The sequence below is a fragment of the Hyperoodon ampullatus genome, assembly GCF_949752795.1.
Source record: "Hyperoodon ampullatus genome assembly, chromosome: 16".
In the NCBI taxonomy this organism is placed as follows: domain Eukaryota; kingdom Metazoa; phylum Chordata; class Mammalia; order Artiodactyla; family Ziphiidae; genus Hyperoodon; species Hyperoodon ampullatus.
In genome coordinates this window covers 69647555-69663750 of record NC_136929.1, presented here as the reverse complement: position 1 = coordinate 69663750, position 16196 = coordinate 69647555, and the positions used below count along the sequence as shown (strand labels likewise).

General features: G+C 37.3%; 1 protein-coding gene across 1 annotated transcript in view; it reads left to right on the top strand.

Moving 5' to 3' along the window:
• The window catches only part of BRCA2 (BRCA2 DNA repair associated), a gene marked incomplete at its 3' end in the record, with an annotated part of 50097 nt that extends 37079 nt beyond the window's left edge, over nucleotides 1-13018 (top strand). Inside the window, exons 20-26 of the mRNA XM_079721836.1 lie at nucleotides 928-1049; nucleotides 3522-3720; nucleotides 3947-4110; nucleotides 4199-4337; nucleotides 9409-9653; nucleotides 11331-11477; nucleotides 12377-13018. Coding sequence (XP_079577962.1) covers nucleotides 928-1049; nucleotides 3522-3720; nucleotides 3947-4110; nucleotides 4199-4337; nucleotides 9409-9653; nucleotides 11331-11477; nucleotides 12377-13018 — 1658 coding nt within the window. The remainder of the gene's footprint in view (nucleotides 1-927; nucleotides 1050-3521; nucleotides 3721-3946; nucleotides 4111-4198; nucleotides 4338-9408; nucleotides 9654-11330; nucleotides 11478-12376) is intronic.
• Between the last annotated feature and the right edge of the window lie 3178 nt (nucleotides 13019-16196).

Below are 16196 nucleotides of genomic sequence, written 5' to 3'. Positions count from 1 at the left end.
TATATGCCCAGTAATGGGATTGCTGGGTTGCATGGTAGTTCTATTTTTAGTTTTTTAAGGAACCTCCATACTGTTCTCCATAGTGGCTATGAGTTTACATTCCCACCAACAGTGCAAGAGGGTTCCCTTTTCTCCACACCCTCTCCAGCATTTGTTGTTTGTAGATATTCTGATGATGCCCATTCTAACTGGTGTGAGGTGATACCTCATTGTGGTTTTTGATTTGCATTTCTCTAATAATTAGTGATGTTGAGCAGCTTTTCATGTGCTTCTTGGCCATCTGTATGTCTTCTTTGGAGAAATGTCTATTTAGGTCTTCTGCCCAGTTTTTGATTGGGTTGTTTATTTTTTTAATATTGAGCTGCATGAGCTGTTTATATATTTTGGAGATTAATCCTTTGTCCGTTGATTTGTTTGCAAATATTTTCTCCCATTCTGAGGGTTGTCTTTTCGTCTTGATTGTAGTTTCCTTTGCTTTGCAAAAGGTTTTAAGTTTCATTAGGTCCCATTTGTTTCTATTTCCATTACTCTAGGAGGTGGATCTCATGATTTTCTTTATTGTTTAACTTCATGTTCTAAATAAATCTGCAGGAAAATGGGACTCAATATTTGATTTGCTTAAAATTATCACTAGCTCTTAATTAAGTGAATCATGAACTCATTTACTTACATGAAATCACTTTCATGTAAATCATGTAAATTTCATGTAAATTATGAAATTTACAAATTGCTCTAATGAAGTAAACTCTTTGTATGAGAACTTATTAAACCATGAATACACTAGTTTCAAATTTTCCTGGAGAACTTTTAGCAGATAAGGGGTTTATTTTTAACCTTCCTTCTTTGGGTGTTTTTTTTTGTTGAGTTCTCTAGTTTTCAGTGTTCTTAAATTTATAGTTTAGCTAATTAGTGTTGCTTTTTTCCTAGAAAATATAACAGAACGATGTATACCATCACGTGCACTAACTAGACAGCAAGTCCGTGCTCTGCAAGATGGTGCAGAACTTTATGAAGCTGTGAAGGATTCACCAGACCCAAGTTACCTTGAGGTGAGAGAGTAAGCTGGCCTACAGTGAGGCTAATCTTCATCCTTCAAGGTGGAAAGCTATAGTCACTCATCTGGCCATTACAGGAAGCACTGTGTTGAAATGCTGTGTTTCTTCAAGGGATGTGTACCTCAGTGATGGGGTCCTCAGTGATGTACCAAACCAGGGTGCTACATTTCTACTTCTGTACCAAATAGAGGAGGAGAGGGTTAAATAATTTATATATTAAATATGGTTTAAAATGCAGGCAAAACTTGCTTATTTTTAAGGTAAAACAAGTACCTTCAGAACACTGTCTCAGTTTCCATGTTCTCAGCTCTTTCTCAGATCCTACCTAGAGTTTATTTCATAATCCTCTACCTTAAGGATACTTAGGTGGAAAACTTCCAGAAGCACGAAAGTGTGTTACAAATAGCATAGGCTTTAGATCATTGATTAGCTAAGCAAACTGGATATAAAAGAGCTATCAAATGGGCACAAAAGATGTTGTTTTAGGATCAAATTGGATAATGTATGTAAAGTGTACTGTTACAAAATTCTGTGTAAACGTTATTATTAGAATATCATTTCATACATTAAGGTAGGCTACTTCCTAAATTTTTAGACACCTGGGTATCTAATTAATGCAAATTCTAGGATTAGTTTGCTAAATAGGGAGGAGAGGGGAAATTTTAGGAAAACAGTTTATTGATTAATCTCATTTATTTAATGACAATAAATGTTGTATATAACCTTAACTTTCTTAAATAATGGGACCTCAAAATAAACAATACTCTGCTCGGAGAGTGAGCAGTGCTATTCTGAACAGAATTCCCTTATATTCCCAAATGTTACAACTCACATTCTCCCTGTGGGACGTGAGTCTGATTTTCAAGCCTGTGAGTATACTTGCTACAGTCTGTAAGGCTTTATTATGCTCTCCTGAGAAATTATTTGCCTCTATGTCTTTATGTTTGTTGAAGCTTATGAAGATAGTTTAAATTTCATCCATAAAATTTAACAAAATATTATTCTGGTTTCCTTCTATAAAATTTACTAATAAGGAGAAAGGGGGCAGAATGAGAGTTGGAGGACTAAGTTCTAGACCTGGCTCTGCCCCTGTGTGGCTGGACAGGTGATTTCTCTCTCAGACCTCCTCTCTGCCATCTGCCAGGGGAAAGCCTGAGAGTAGCTTATCTCTAAGGTTCTAAGTTTATGTGATTCTATGAGAGTCACTGAAAGGTATCATTATCATTCTCAGAGGGAAAAATTGCCATCAATTTCTAAAATACCCTGTTAAGAGGACTTGTTTTCAGTGACAATGTTTAGTATTGTGGGACTTCTGAAATCACATATTGTTTTTTTAATTCATGTTTAACCTAAACACTGCCTATTTAGGAAGACCTTTGTAGGGCACAGGGATTTCATAATCTCCCTTCTCAGTATAGATTAGGGTATTAACATGGGTAAGTCAGCAGCAGTCTAGTAGGTTATATGTCAGGATTTCTATTTATTTTATTTTTGGTTGATTTTTTTTTTTTTAATACTGGGTGAGGTTCCCAGGAGGTTCAAACACCAATTTGCTAAATGATTGGGAGAGAAATGTAGAGGCAGAGATAAGTGCTTGTAGTACATATTTGTTTAAAATTGGATCTACTGTTCCAGAGAGTTAATGAAATTATACTACAGGGGGATAAGAATGAATCCCCTTGAGCCAACCCCTGCCTATATGCCTCTGTAAATTATTTATTCTGTCTGTACCTCAGTTTCATCATCTACCACATGGAAACAGGAATAGTACCTACCTCATAGGATTATTGTAATGATTAAATGAATTAATACATTACCCACACAGATCTATTTCAAATATAATAGGCATTCAGATGTTAACCATTTATAATGTCAGTGTTGATGATTATGATTATTAGAGTATAAGTAAGGGTTGTTTCGGCCCTAGGTAAATTTTTCTTATTTATTCATTCATTCATTCATTCATTCATTTATGGCTGCGTTGGGTTTTCGTTGCGGTGTGTGGGCTTCTTATTGCGGAGCGCGGGCTCTAGGCATGAGGGCTTCAGGAGTTGTGGCACACAGGCTCAGTAGTTGTGGCTCATGGGTTCTAGAGCACAGGCTCAGTAGTTGTGGTGCATGGGCTTAGCTGCTCTGCGGCATGTGGGATCTTCCCGGACCAGGGATCGAACCCGTGTCCCCTGCCTTGGCAGGCTGATTCTTAACCACTGCGCCACCAGGGAAGCCCCGCCCTAGGTAAACTTGTCACAAAGATTAGTAAACTGTTTAAGTCACTTGAAAATATTTGTTATGTGATAAGCTGAGTACATTAATCTCAATTTTTATATTGTCACATCCTTAACTAAATTCTGTTGTATTTTGACCCCCATTTAAAGAGATTCATTTACAATAGATGAGGTGGTTTGTTTCTGTTTTGTTTGCTTTTTATTCCAAAATCATCTGCCTCAATGTACTAAATGGCCACAGGGCTATTTTAGTGAAGAGCAGTTAAGAGCCTTGAATAATCACAGACAGACGTTAAATGATAAGAAGCAAGCCCAGATCCATGTGGAACTCAGGAAGGCTATGGAGTCTGCTGAGCAAGGGGAACAGATTTTACCAAGAGACGTTACACCTGTGTGGAAGCTGCGTATCATGAGCTGTAAGAGAAAGGAAAAAGATTCAGGTCAGTACGTAAAGTTGTTGTTTTTATCAATTTTAAGTTTAAAAAATTATTATTAATAAAACTATTTCAAATGGTAGGTAAAATGTTAAGAGGAGCAAAAATGGGCTACCAGTACCCACAAAAGATAATATAACCCTTAGATCTTTATTGTCCTCAGTATTTATTTTTAAACAAGACTCTCAATGATTATAATTTCTTATATTGTGTCTTTTTCCTCTTTCTCTAGTTGTGTTGAGTATCTGGCGTCCATCATCAGATTTATATTCTCTCTTAACAGAGGGAAAGAGATACAGAATCTATCATCTTGCAGCATCAAAATCTAAAAGTAAATCCGAAAGAGCTAACATACAGTTAACAGCAACAAAAAAAACGCAGTATCAACAACTACCGGTATAAACTTTTCATCATGATTTTTCAATTTTGATAGATGTATATTTGTTTATTGAATCTACATATACTGATTTTTTTTTTCTTGTAGGCTTCAGATGAAATACTATTACAAGTTTATCAGCCAAGGGAGCCGCTTCACTTCAACAAATTATTGGATCCAGACTTCCAGCCACCTTGTTCTGAGGTGGACCTAATAGGATTTGTAGTTTCTGTTGTGAAAAAAATAGGTAATACACAGTGTATTTAATGGTAGCTTTTTATTGATGCTTTTGAAAAACATCATATTTTAAAATTTTATGACTCATTGGAGCTACTAATAGGCAAGTTTGGTAACTAGTGATTTGAAAGTAGGCTTTTTTAACCTCGATTCTTAATGAAAAGCAATTCTACAATATTACAAGGAAACAACTTACATCCCATTCTGTGCTACTTAATTTTAAAGAAATTGCTAGAAAATGTTTTTCATATTAGTGATTACTAGACAAATAATCATAATCTTCTGCAGTTCACTGAGCTATCAAGCCTTCACCTCCTACTTCAGTCTTTACCACTCTCCAACATCTTAGCCAAGTTCATTTATATTTTATTCCTTCAGTATGACATTGCTCGTTCCTCCTTCCATACCTTGTTCCATAGATCTTATCTGAAAGCAAGTGTAAAGGCCCAACTATGTCTCAACTTAAGCACAAAAGCCTTCCATGTATTGATTATTTTGTGCCAAGCCCCCTCAGCACTTGGTTTCACCACTCTCACCTCCCAGAACGCTGTCCCTCATCCCCCTTCAGCTGTGTTGACACCTTCCTAGCTATTCTTTTTTTTTGGGGGGGGGGGCTGTGTTGGGTTTTCGTTGCTGTGCACGGGCTTTCTCTAGTTGCGGTGAGTGGGGGCCACTCTTCGTTGCGGTGCACAGGCTTGTTATTGCGGTGGCTTCTCTTGTTGCAGAGCACGGGCTCTAGGCATGCTGGCTTCAGTAGTTGTGGCTCACGGGCTCTAGAGCACAGGCTCAGTAGTTGTGGCGCACAGGCTTAGTTGCTCCACGGCATGTGGGATCTTCCCGGACCAGGGCTCGAACCCGTGTCCCCTGCATTGGCATACGAATTCTTAACCACTGCACTTCCTTGCTATTCTTGAGCCCACTTTCATCACAGAGCCTTTCCACTCACTGCTGCCTCTCCCAGAAACCCTTTTCCCCAGGCGGCCACATAGCTGGCCCCCTTGGCTCCTTAGTCTCTGGTCAAATGCAACCTCGTAAGAAGCCTTTCCCTGAGCACCCTTTGTAAAAGAGATGTACTTTCTCTGCTCCCAGCCTAGCACTTTTACCCCTTTACTCTGCTTTATTTTTCTCCATAGCACCCACCAGCACTAACAATACATATTTATGGGGTTTTTTGTCTCCCTCTTCTGGAATGTTAGCTCTCTAAGGGCAGACACTTTGCTACTGCTGTATCCTCAGCTCTTAAAACAGTGCCTGGTTCAGGGTAGGGTCTCAGGTCAGTGGATTTCTTGTTTATCAACTGCCCTGTCACAGTTTCTCCCTTCCTCAGTTCTTTGGCTAAGGTTTATTGTCAATGTTTTCTTCAAGAAGGTTTCAAATGTGCCATATTCCATGAGTTCCTTATATGTTTGAAATGTGAACCTGTTGCTCTAATTCTGAGACTGTATTTTGGCAGGCATAATAATATGGGTTCTTGCTTCTTTCTTCCCTCAGAACTTTGTAGAAATTGCTCTTTTGACATTGAACAGTCTGGGACTGGCCTAATTTTTCCCCCATTTAGGTGATTGTCTTTATGTCTAGATGTCTGAAGAATAAGTTTTTAAGTCCAAAAGTTAAGCTATATCTTAGTATAAGCAGTCTGTATACAGTTCTCCTGGAACACAGATGCCCTTTTAATCAGCAGATTCAGTGCTTTCTTTGTATCAGAGAAATTCTGTTAACATCTTTGAATAAATCTGCTATTTCATTTATTGGGATTTCTACTTAAAGGACAGCAGTTAGTCTTATGTTGGATTATGCTTCATTCACCATGATTATATCCAGCCTTTATGTCAGTAATTTTATTTTCTGCAATATATTGATATGTTTTATTCCTTGCTATTTGTAATGCATGCATTTGTCCCATTATGATAGTATACTGGTGTCCTCAGTTTATTTCTCTGGTCTTGCAGTCTCCTTTTTATCTTGCTGGACTGTTTTTCATCCCATATTCATACGCAAGCTTTTATCTTATTGAGTATATGTTCCTATTAAGTTCAACAGCATGAATCAATTTTGAGGACTTCAGAAATTTTCTTCTGTTCTTCTAGTTTTTACTTTATGGGATGTGCTCTTTGTCTTTTGCTGTGCTCTTTTCCTCTTTTTATTTAACTTGTTTTTGTTTAGTTGTGTTTTAGTGCCTTGTGGGGTGTTCTTTGACTGTAGTATGTTAATATGCTACATGGTTTTTGTAGCATTTTATTTCATCTTGGTCATGCTTGGGTGACTCCACTTGTTATATTATTGTTATAGAGGGTGGGTAACTTTTATTCAATTCATCAGTATTTATTGAATGCCTTATGTGCCAGGCACTGTTCTAAATGTTAGGTACATAGCAATGAACAAAACAGACAAGTATCCCTGCCCTCATGGAGCTTACATTATGGTCGAGGAGGGAGATCACAAACAAAATAAGTAGCACATATAGTTTTCTTAGTATGGCTAAGGAAAAAAACTAAGTCGGGAGTGACAGGTAGGATCGGGGGAAGGGGAGAGGAGTGTAGCTTTAGATAGGGAAGTGAGGAAAGACCTCACTGCAAAGTTGACATGTGAATGAGAATTGAAGGACTAGAGGAGAGAGGCATGTGGACATCTGGGGGAGGAACATTCCAGGCAGGAGGAATGGCAATTACAAAGCTCATGTTACAGGAGGATCCTCCCTGGTTCCTTTAAGTATTGGTAGAGGCCAGGGAGTGAGCAGTAACAGCTGGGAGGAGGGAGTGAAGGACCAGGTAATGGCGTGGTCCTTGCATGTACTCTAACTTTTTCTCTGAAGGTTTCAAGTAGAGGCGTTGACACCCCCTGACGAGGTTTTTACAGGATCACTCAGGCTGCTATACTGAGAATAGACTGTAGGGGGCGTGAGACTCCAAACAGGGAAATCAGCTGGAGGCTATTGTAGAAATATAGGCAATTGAGAATAGTTTGGAGCAAACAAAAGCAATGGAAGTGTCCAGAAATCGTCAGACTGTGGTTGTATTTTGAAGGTAGAGGGACAGTGTGGATGAAGAGAGGACTCAAGGAGTGAGGGCCGAGGTTTTGGTCTGGACAGATGGAGTTGCCATTTCCTAGGGGGGTGACCATGAGAAAAACAGGTGTGCAGGGAAGGTCAGGAGCTCAGTTTTGGACAGTTAAGTTTTAGTTGCTTAATCTACTTAGAGATTTCTACTTGACAGCTGGATATAGTTCTAAGGGAATGGACTGGGCTGAAGATATAAGTTGGGAAGTCATCAACATACAGGTGATGATTAAAGTCATGAGACTGGATGAGGTGGCTGTGTGTGGGAGTAGATAGAGAAGAGAGCCAGGGCCTGACTCAGGCCCGTCAGAAGGTATTTGATAGCAAAGAGGGTGAGGTGAGGCTAAGGGAGGGGTCGGAGATGGTGTCCAAAGAGGCAATGTGCAAAGCTCTCTGGAGACTGAGACCAGGGAGTGCAGGATGAACTGGGAGCCTGGGCTTCTTGTGGAGACAGACATGCGATTAGTTCTCATGGTCCCACAGCAGACTGTGGTGTTGAGATGAGGTGTATGGGAGAAAGAAACTTGCCAGCATCACATTGCAGTTCTTGACTTCTTTTCTCTGCTGTACTCAAGACCAATTTACCCCTTAGTTAGTGTATGAGGGCTGCGTATTTCAGTTCCTATCCGCTATATATTCCATATCCCTGGAAGATATTATCTCTGATCTAGATCATTTTCCCTAGCTCAGTGAGTAACCTCACCTATTAATTTGCTGAACCATAAACTGGGTGGCTTAAACAACATACTGTCTCACAGTTCTGAAGGCTTGAAGTCCAAGATATTGGCAGGTTTGGTTCATTCTGAAGGCTGTGAGAGAGAATCTGTCCAATGCCTCACTTATAGCTTCTGATGGTTTGCTGGCAGTCTTTGGCCTTCCTCGGCTTGTAGATGAATCACCCCAGTCTCTGCCTTCATCTTCACATGGCACTCTCCCTGTGTGCATGTCTGTGTCCAAATTTCCCCTTTTTATAAGGATATTGGATTAGGATGTACTGAAATGACCTCAGCTTGATTTTTGTCAGCAAATACTATGTTTGCAAATAAGGTCACATTCTCAGGTTAGAACTTCAACATCTTTTACAGGACACAATTCAACCCATAACACAACTGTTATCCTGTCAGTCAATCCTGATCACCTGTTTTACACCATAGCCATTTTCATTATTTCTGATCAGAAGGGGAAAAAGTAAGGATACCCATTCTATTTGCTTTTCTTCAGATTTAAGGATAACAGAATTCTTAAAATGTGTCATTTCACCAAGATGGGGAAGGAGGCTAGAAGCTGAGCCCTCCTGTGCTTGGTTCTATCCACAGTCTTGTTTCTTTCCTTCATCACCAACTTTTAAATTTTATATCAGGATATTCCTTATTTGTATGTTTTTTGGTGGACATTTTCTTTTTTTATTTATTTTGATGTCAAGTATGAGAGAAAGAAATTTCTATCAGAAAGTTTCAAAGTGCCACCTTAAGCCTGAAATACCAGTTCTCCAATACCCAAATCTAATCATGCTGTTTCCTAGCTTAAAATCTTTGGTGGCTCCCTGGCCCTTAGAAAATGAAACCAAAACTCCTTCAGATGCCTGAAAAAACCTTCAACCTCCTGCCTTAAACCACCACCCACATACCTCAGTTAAACTGTACAGTTTCACATTCTTGACCCACTAAAGCATTTAACATTCCTACCTTTAAAAATTCATTCACTTTGCTTAGAATGGCCTTTTCCTTCCCATCTTGATGAATTTCCCCTATTCATTATTCAGCTTAAATGTTGCCTGCTTCCCCACGGCCTCTGTAACAGAATGTGTTGTCATATTGCATTGAAATTTTAGCACCATAAGCAACAGGTTGTTTTGGAAATCCTGAGCTTTCTCTAAATTTAGTTATTTTGATTTGTTTTTACCATTAGCATACCAAAATTAATGGCCATATTTAGAGGTTCCTTGTATTAAATTTATCTAACACATATATAAATGAAGTTCGATTTTTTGTTTTCTACTTTTTGGATTTTGTTTTTCCCATTTTAGGTCTTGCTCCTTTGGTCTATTTGTCAGATGAATGCCATAATTTATTGGCAATAAAGTTTTGGATAGATCTTAATGAAGACATTATTAAACCTCATATGTTAATTGCTGCAAGCAACCTCCAGTGGCGACCAGAGTCCAAATCAGGAATTCCTACTTTATTTGCTGGAGATTTTTCCATGTTTTCTGCCAGTCCAAAGGAGGGCCATTTTCGAGAAACGTTCCACAAAATGAAAAATACTATTGAGGTAAAATTAGCTTTGAGCATTATCATGCATGTTGGCATTTTCCTATTTCAAGTCAAATGTCAAGGAAGTGGAAGCTTTTATGAAAATTGGATAGTTGACGTATAATGTAAGTTGAGATTTCATCATATGTCTATTGTTCATGAACCTGAGGAGATGCCGAGTGACAGCTATCAGGGAGAAAAGAATGATTTGAAAAGAACTGAATTAGGAAGAGGTGCAGGTTCAATCCCTGGTCGGGGAACTTAAGGTCCTGCATGCCGCGTGGCACGGCCAGAAAAAAAAATTTGTTTAATCTACATTTTAAACTCTATATCTAATATTTTATACAGTTTATACCTGTTTTTGATTTGAAGTAATACCAAATAGGAGAACAAAGTTTATAGAGTGCTTACTGTGTGTCTGGCCTTGTTCTAAGCCTGTCTCATTTAATTCTCCCACCAACGCTATGAAGTAGGGCAGTGGTCCCCAACGTTTTTGGCACCAAGGACCGGTTTCGTGGAAGATGATGTTTCCACGGACGGGGGCGGGGAGGAGGGGGCGGGGCGCCCGTGTGTGGTTCAGGCGGTAACGCGAGCGATGGGGAGCAGCAGCTCGCTGGCTCGCCTGCCACTCACCACCTGCTGTGTGGCCCGGTCCCTAACAGGCCGCAGACCAGTACCAGTCCGTGGCGGGGGGTTGGGGGCCCCTGAAGTAGGGAACTGTTTTCCCATTTCATTGATGAGAAACAGAAGTTAAGTCACACAGCCAAATTGGTAGAACCAGGATTCATACTTAAGCCATCTGAATGCAGAGCCCAAACTATTAACTACTATGCAATGCTGCCTCCCAGTAAAATTTTGGATTTTATAAATTGCTAACTTTTAAAAAATCTACAGAAGATAAGCCTCTTCTTTCTGTAGTTTAATATTTGAAACGTGTGTCAGTCAAAATTCATATAAATAAAATTATATTTTAGAAGCATTAGAGTAGCCAGCTACATAAAGAAAGTTTGTATGTTTTACCTAGACTTGATGCACATCGTGAAGAATAACACCCTGATTTATCTGGTTTCTAAACTGGGGGTTACATTCATCATTTAGCTCCCATGCAGAGTACCTATTGCTTACATCCCAGATTTTCTCTGACACCATTCAAGGGCAGTTCAGAGATGACTGAGTGTCATTTATGTATCATTTTAAAGTTTAACAAAATACTCTTAGAAATTAGGTTAAACCATAACCAAATTGCTGGTATTTGACCATTTGTGGCTTCTGAAACAACAGTTTCATGTGGTATAACCAAATGTTATTTTAGTTAATTCTTGGAACAGACATGAAGCAGTTCTCATTTTACTCCTAACCTAAGTACTCTGTGAGATGTTAGATGATTTACGGCTGTTAGGCAGTAAATAAAACTGAGACTTGAGTCCCAAATCCAGTATCATACGATAACTTGCTGATTAAACCAGATGGTTGGGAAGCTCTCTTACATTTCTTTATTTCCCTGACACACACACACACCCCTCTCCTTCTCTCCCTCTAACAACTGACAGTTGCTATCAAATTTGGGTTGTCTCATCCTTTTTTTCTGGTCTGCATTTTTTACTTCTGATTTTAAAGGTAACCATTTACCTTTTCTGAAAACATGAATGTATAGGTTTGCATTTTACAAAACAGCTCTTCCAATTTGTTTTCTTAGAATATCGATATATTTTGCAATGATGCAGAAAACAAGCTTATTCGTATACTTAATACAAATAATCCCAAGTGGTCCACCCCGACTAAAGACTATACTTCAGCACCACACACTGCTCAAACAGTCCTTGGTACAGGAAATAAGTTTCTGGTAAGTTAATCTAAATTTAAGGAATTTTATAAATATTATATAGAGAGGCAACAACATATTCTGATGTATACCTAGTAAACATGATAAAATGTAATTAAACTTAATTAGAAAGTGTCATTAATTGTTAAGTGCCTCCTGTAGGTATAGGTTATCTGGAAATTTTATCTTGTTTATTGAAGCCAGAGTGTAACGCTCTTTGGGTCAAATTTTATAAACAGGTGCTTTGATTTTTAGCATTCCAAGTACATTTGATTGAAGAAACTTTTTTTGCCTGTGTCTTTTTGCTTGGAGGACTATTCTATATAATTAGGGTTGTTTCTAAGTTCAATTTGATTTAACTCTTTAAATCACAATAAAAGCAAATCAAGCTAAAGTCTGTAATACTGGCTAAGGACTAATTCTTTAGCTAACACTTGCTAAGTTATGTATATTAACTCATTTAATCCTCACAACAACCCTCTGAGATAAAAATGATCTCCATTTTATGGATGAGGAAACTATGACATGCGGGAGAGGTTAAGCATGTGCCTCCAGTCACAAAACTAGAGAAGTAGGAACACAGGCAGTCTGTATTCTTAAAATGGTTTTTAAATGCTTATCTTTGTTTAACTTGTTAACAACAAAAAGGAAAAGATTAAAGCATAAGTTATGTCCCCTACCTCCTGTTTTGCTTTTAATATTCATCTTTCTTTCTTTTCATGTCATTTTTATATCCTCTTATGCAAAAATATTTCCTTCTGGAATAATAATAATAATATGAATGCCTCTTGAAATCATAGCCACTAGGAGAATGAAAGTGTGTGGCATTTGTGTTTAAATATTTTTTAATGAAAAGCTAATTTGATTTTGTTTTACATATTGGGACATAATTATATAGGCTACTTAATTTTTTTTATTAGATGTCTTCTCCCAGTAGTGAGATGAATTATCAAAGTCCGTCATCACCTCGTAAGCTAAAAGGGAAGTCTGTCTCCACACCTGCAGCAGCCCAAATGACTTCAAAGTCTTGTTGCAAAGGGGAGAAAGAGACTGATGACCCAAAAAACTGCAAAAAGAGAAGAGCCTTGGATTTCTTGAGCAGATTGCCTGTACCTCCACCTGTTAGTCCCATTTGTACATTTGTTTCTCCAGCTGCACAGAAGGCATTTCAGCCACCACGGAGTTGTGGCACCAAATATGAAACACCTATGAAGAAAAAAGAATTGAATTCTCCTCAGATGACTCCACTTAAAAAATTTAATGACATCTCTCTTTTGGAAGGTGATTCAATAGCTGATGAAGAACTTGCCCTGATAAATACCCAAGCCCTTTTGTCTGGTTCAGCAGGAGAAAATCAACTTACATCTATCAGTGAGTCCACTAGGACTGCTCCCACTAGTCCAAAAGATTATCTCAGACTGAAAAGGCCTTACACTGCATCTGTGATCAAAGAACAAGGGAATTCCCCAGCCGGGACTGAAGAACAGAAGACTAATATGCAGGACACAAGTACAATGAAAAATATATCCAAGAGACTGCAAAGGCGACAAAAACCAAAATGATGATAAATTAGGTATTGATACAACCTTTCCAGTTTGTAAAACATATACAATTTCAAACTCTACATCAGAATTTGCACAATGAGAAAAAGGAAAAAGTTCAAAATTTATCTCTGTGCTTGTATATCACAGCAATGCTCTTTGCCTGCTTCTATACTGGTATACTGTTATTTCAATTATATATCTTAAAACTGTGACTGTATATTAACTAATCAAGAAAAATATCTCCTTTAAATCTTTATGACTAGATTTGGTCACTATAAGTATTATTTTACAAACGAAGTAAACATACCTGTTTCTTTTAGATTGTGTCCTTATAATTAGAAGAAACTAGGTTTCTAAAGTGCAGTTCTTTTGACTCATATAATTCCTCTTAGTTTAGTTCCTATTTTAGGCTTGTTTTTAAGAGGTAACCCACTAGGAACCAGTTTTCCTTAATGCACGTTGGTTCTAATACAGTTTTATCCTGATCAAAAAAGTCGGGATGAGTAAGATATTACAGTGGTGTTTTCTTTTGACCAATTCTTTATCCTTAAGTCAGCGTGACTACAAGAAAAATAGAACCCTCAACGTACTTCCCTTTTATGATTCCAATGTGATCTGTAAAATTAAATTATTTATTAAAAGTTCAAATACTTTAAATCAGAAGCAGGTTTCATAGTGTTAATTTGTTTTTGTTTCTGTTTTTTAACAAAATGATCGTCTGGACTGCAGCTTAAGAGAAAATCTTTTAAATTGGCACTGATTCTCCTTGCTTTATTTTTAGCCCTATTACAGGATTCAGCAGGTAGTCCCTTTTAAACCTAGTTTTCTCTAACCACCAAAGCAGAAGAGAACCGTTCAATTCATTTGTTCCTTCAAGTTTCATACAGAAAAAAGAGAAAGCAGTTCCAACTAGAAGCTAATAGCATGGAGAATCAGGTCTTTTAATATGTCTTAAGTTTATATACAATATCATGTTTTTAAATCTTATTATAAACACATTTTAAAGCCAAGAATAAATCCTTTTAAAAAGCAATTTCCTTTCTTCCGCAACTGTGACCGATGATTTTTCTCACTTCTGAAAATCATTAACATAATAGTCTATTCTACTATTCTTTCTAACTTAAGTGTTCTGCCAGTCTTATTAATGTGATTTTCGTTCATAAAACAGTTTGATCTTCACATCCTAATCATTTTCCCAGTGATCCATTCTAGAACAGGGAATAAAACTTGAGTCTCAGGTGAAAAGAAAGAATTAAGGAATTTAGCCTTTTTTCTTTTTTTTTTTTTTTTTGATTCTTGGAAAAATTTAAGCTATAACCTCCTTCATTCTTCATTACCATTTTAGACTACCCATTATGGAGACATCTAATACATACACTCCTTTTCATAAATTGTAAATAATATAGCCAAGCTGTATAAGCAAAATGTGAAGCTTGAGTATATGTGGATATTATCCCCCCAAAAGTGACAATTTAATGATTACAAAGTCAACAATGTATACTGCGTGATAAGGGGTAAGTGGTGAAAGCAATTTGTGTTGCTTATTCAACAATCAATCAGTCACTTAATGAGAGCCTGTTGTGTATATATAGCACTATGCCAGCTCTGTGAGTGATGCAAATGTTAATACACAAAACAAGTCAGTGTTGAATGTTCAAAAAAATATATAAATCAGAAGCCATGGGCGTTGAAAGAAAAAATAGATCACTTCTGGGTGGGATAAATACAGTTGGCGGCATTTAATCAATGATTTTTATGTTCGAATCAGGCAAATATACCAGGAAACTATTCTTCTGAGCTCTTTAAAAGCTCTGGATCTATAACCTGGGACGACTACTCCAAAGCAGCCCAGCTCAGGTGAACCAGAAACCCTAAGCAGAGAGAAGTAAAACAGGAGGGCTTGAAATCTGATCCTTTAGACTGCTCCTGCGGAATCAAGGAAAGGAATTCCCATCTGGGCTCTCTGACACTTCTCGCCTCTGCTTTCCTAAATGAGTCAAGCCATCCAGATTGACCTAGTTCTGCAGTGACCACATTGACTAGGATACCCAGGACCACCTGGGCCTGGAAAACAGGGGTATTGTTATGTGGATTATCATTATTATCAGAAGATTATTATGTGTTGATCTTGGAGACACAGAATTTAGCCAAAACTATACCTTAGATTCATTCAGATTTACTAAATTTTAGTTTTGTTGACCAAACTTTGCTACTCAAAGGAGACACCAATTTTTAAAATGTTAATGAAGAAAAAATTAGTTACATTGCTGATAGTCATCAACATGTTCACTAGATTTCAATGTACTAGAAATGGAATATGAAAGTAATATAGTCTTTCTAATGTGTAGAGATCAAATAATAATAAGTAAAATATAAGGTTGCTTTTGTCTTTACCTTTATGTCTCCTATTCATTAAAGACTGGTAAATAAGGTTATAATATAGAAAAATTCGTTCTCAATATGGTAAAATTCTGTGGAATTTCTGTAATTAAGTTTTTTATATTCTTAAACCAAAAAAATTAGATTCAATGACAAATCCATATAAAGCAATACCATATATAATTTTTAATAACTGTAAAAGCACCATTATATAGAACACTTAATACTTCACAAAACATTAGAAAGAAGCTGTTGGCCAACAAGAAATAAAGCATACATCCTACATGGTCTTATCTGTGGTCTCACACCAAATTAATCTGATTCCAACCTTTTAAGATTTAATTTGGATTCATAAATTCACTATAAGAGTTGTGGTAGAACTTCATCTTAATACCACATAAAACACTGAGATTGCTCCTCTTAAGGCGAGCATGACTTTTCCGTAACTCCATATAATCTACAGCCTGGGATGCTTCATTCCTTGTACTCCCAAAACTTTGGAGCTGCCAACCGATTAGACATGTTTATAGGCATAATTTTAAAAACTGCTTAATTATTCCTCTTAAAAATGAGTGTTTTATAAAGGCAGGCTTGTTTTATTTACACTATTAGCTCAACAGCCAAAAGTTATTCAGGTTTAACCCTGTTCAATAAAGTGGTAGTTAAAACACAAGATATGACTTTAAATAATGATACTGATTTTCCTAAGCAGCTTGTATAGCTATTAAGAAAGATTTTAACAGACACTTCTAACAATGATACATTGCTAAAATAAAGGAATAATTTCCCAAGGTGTCTGCTTTGAAGGACAATATTC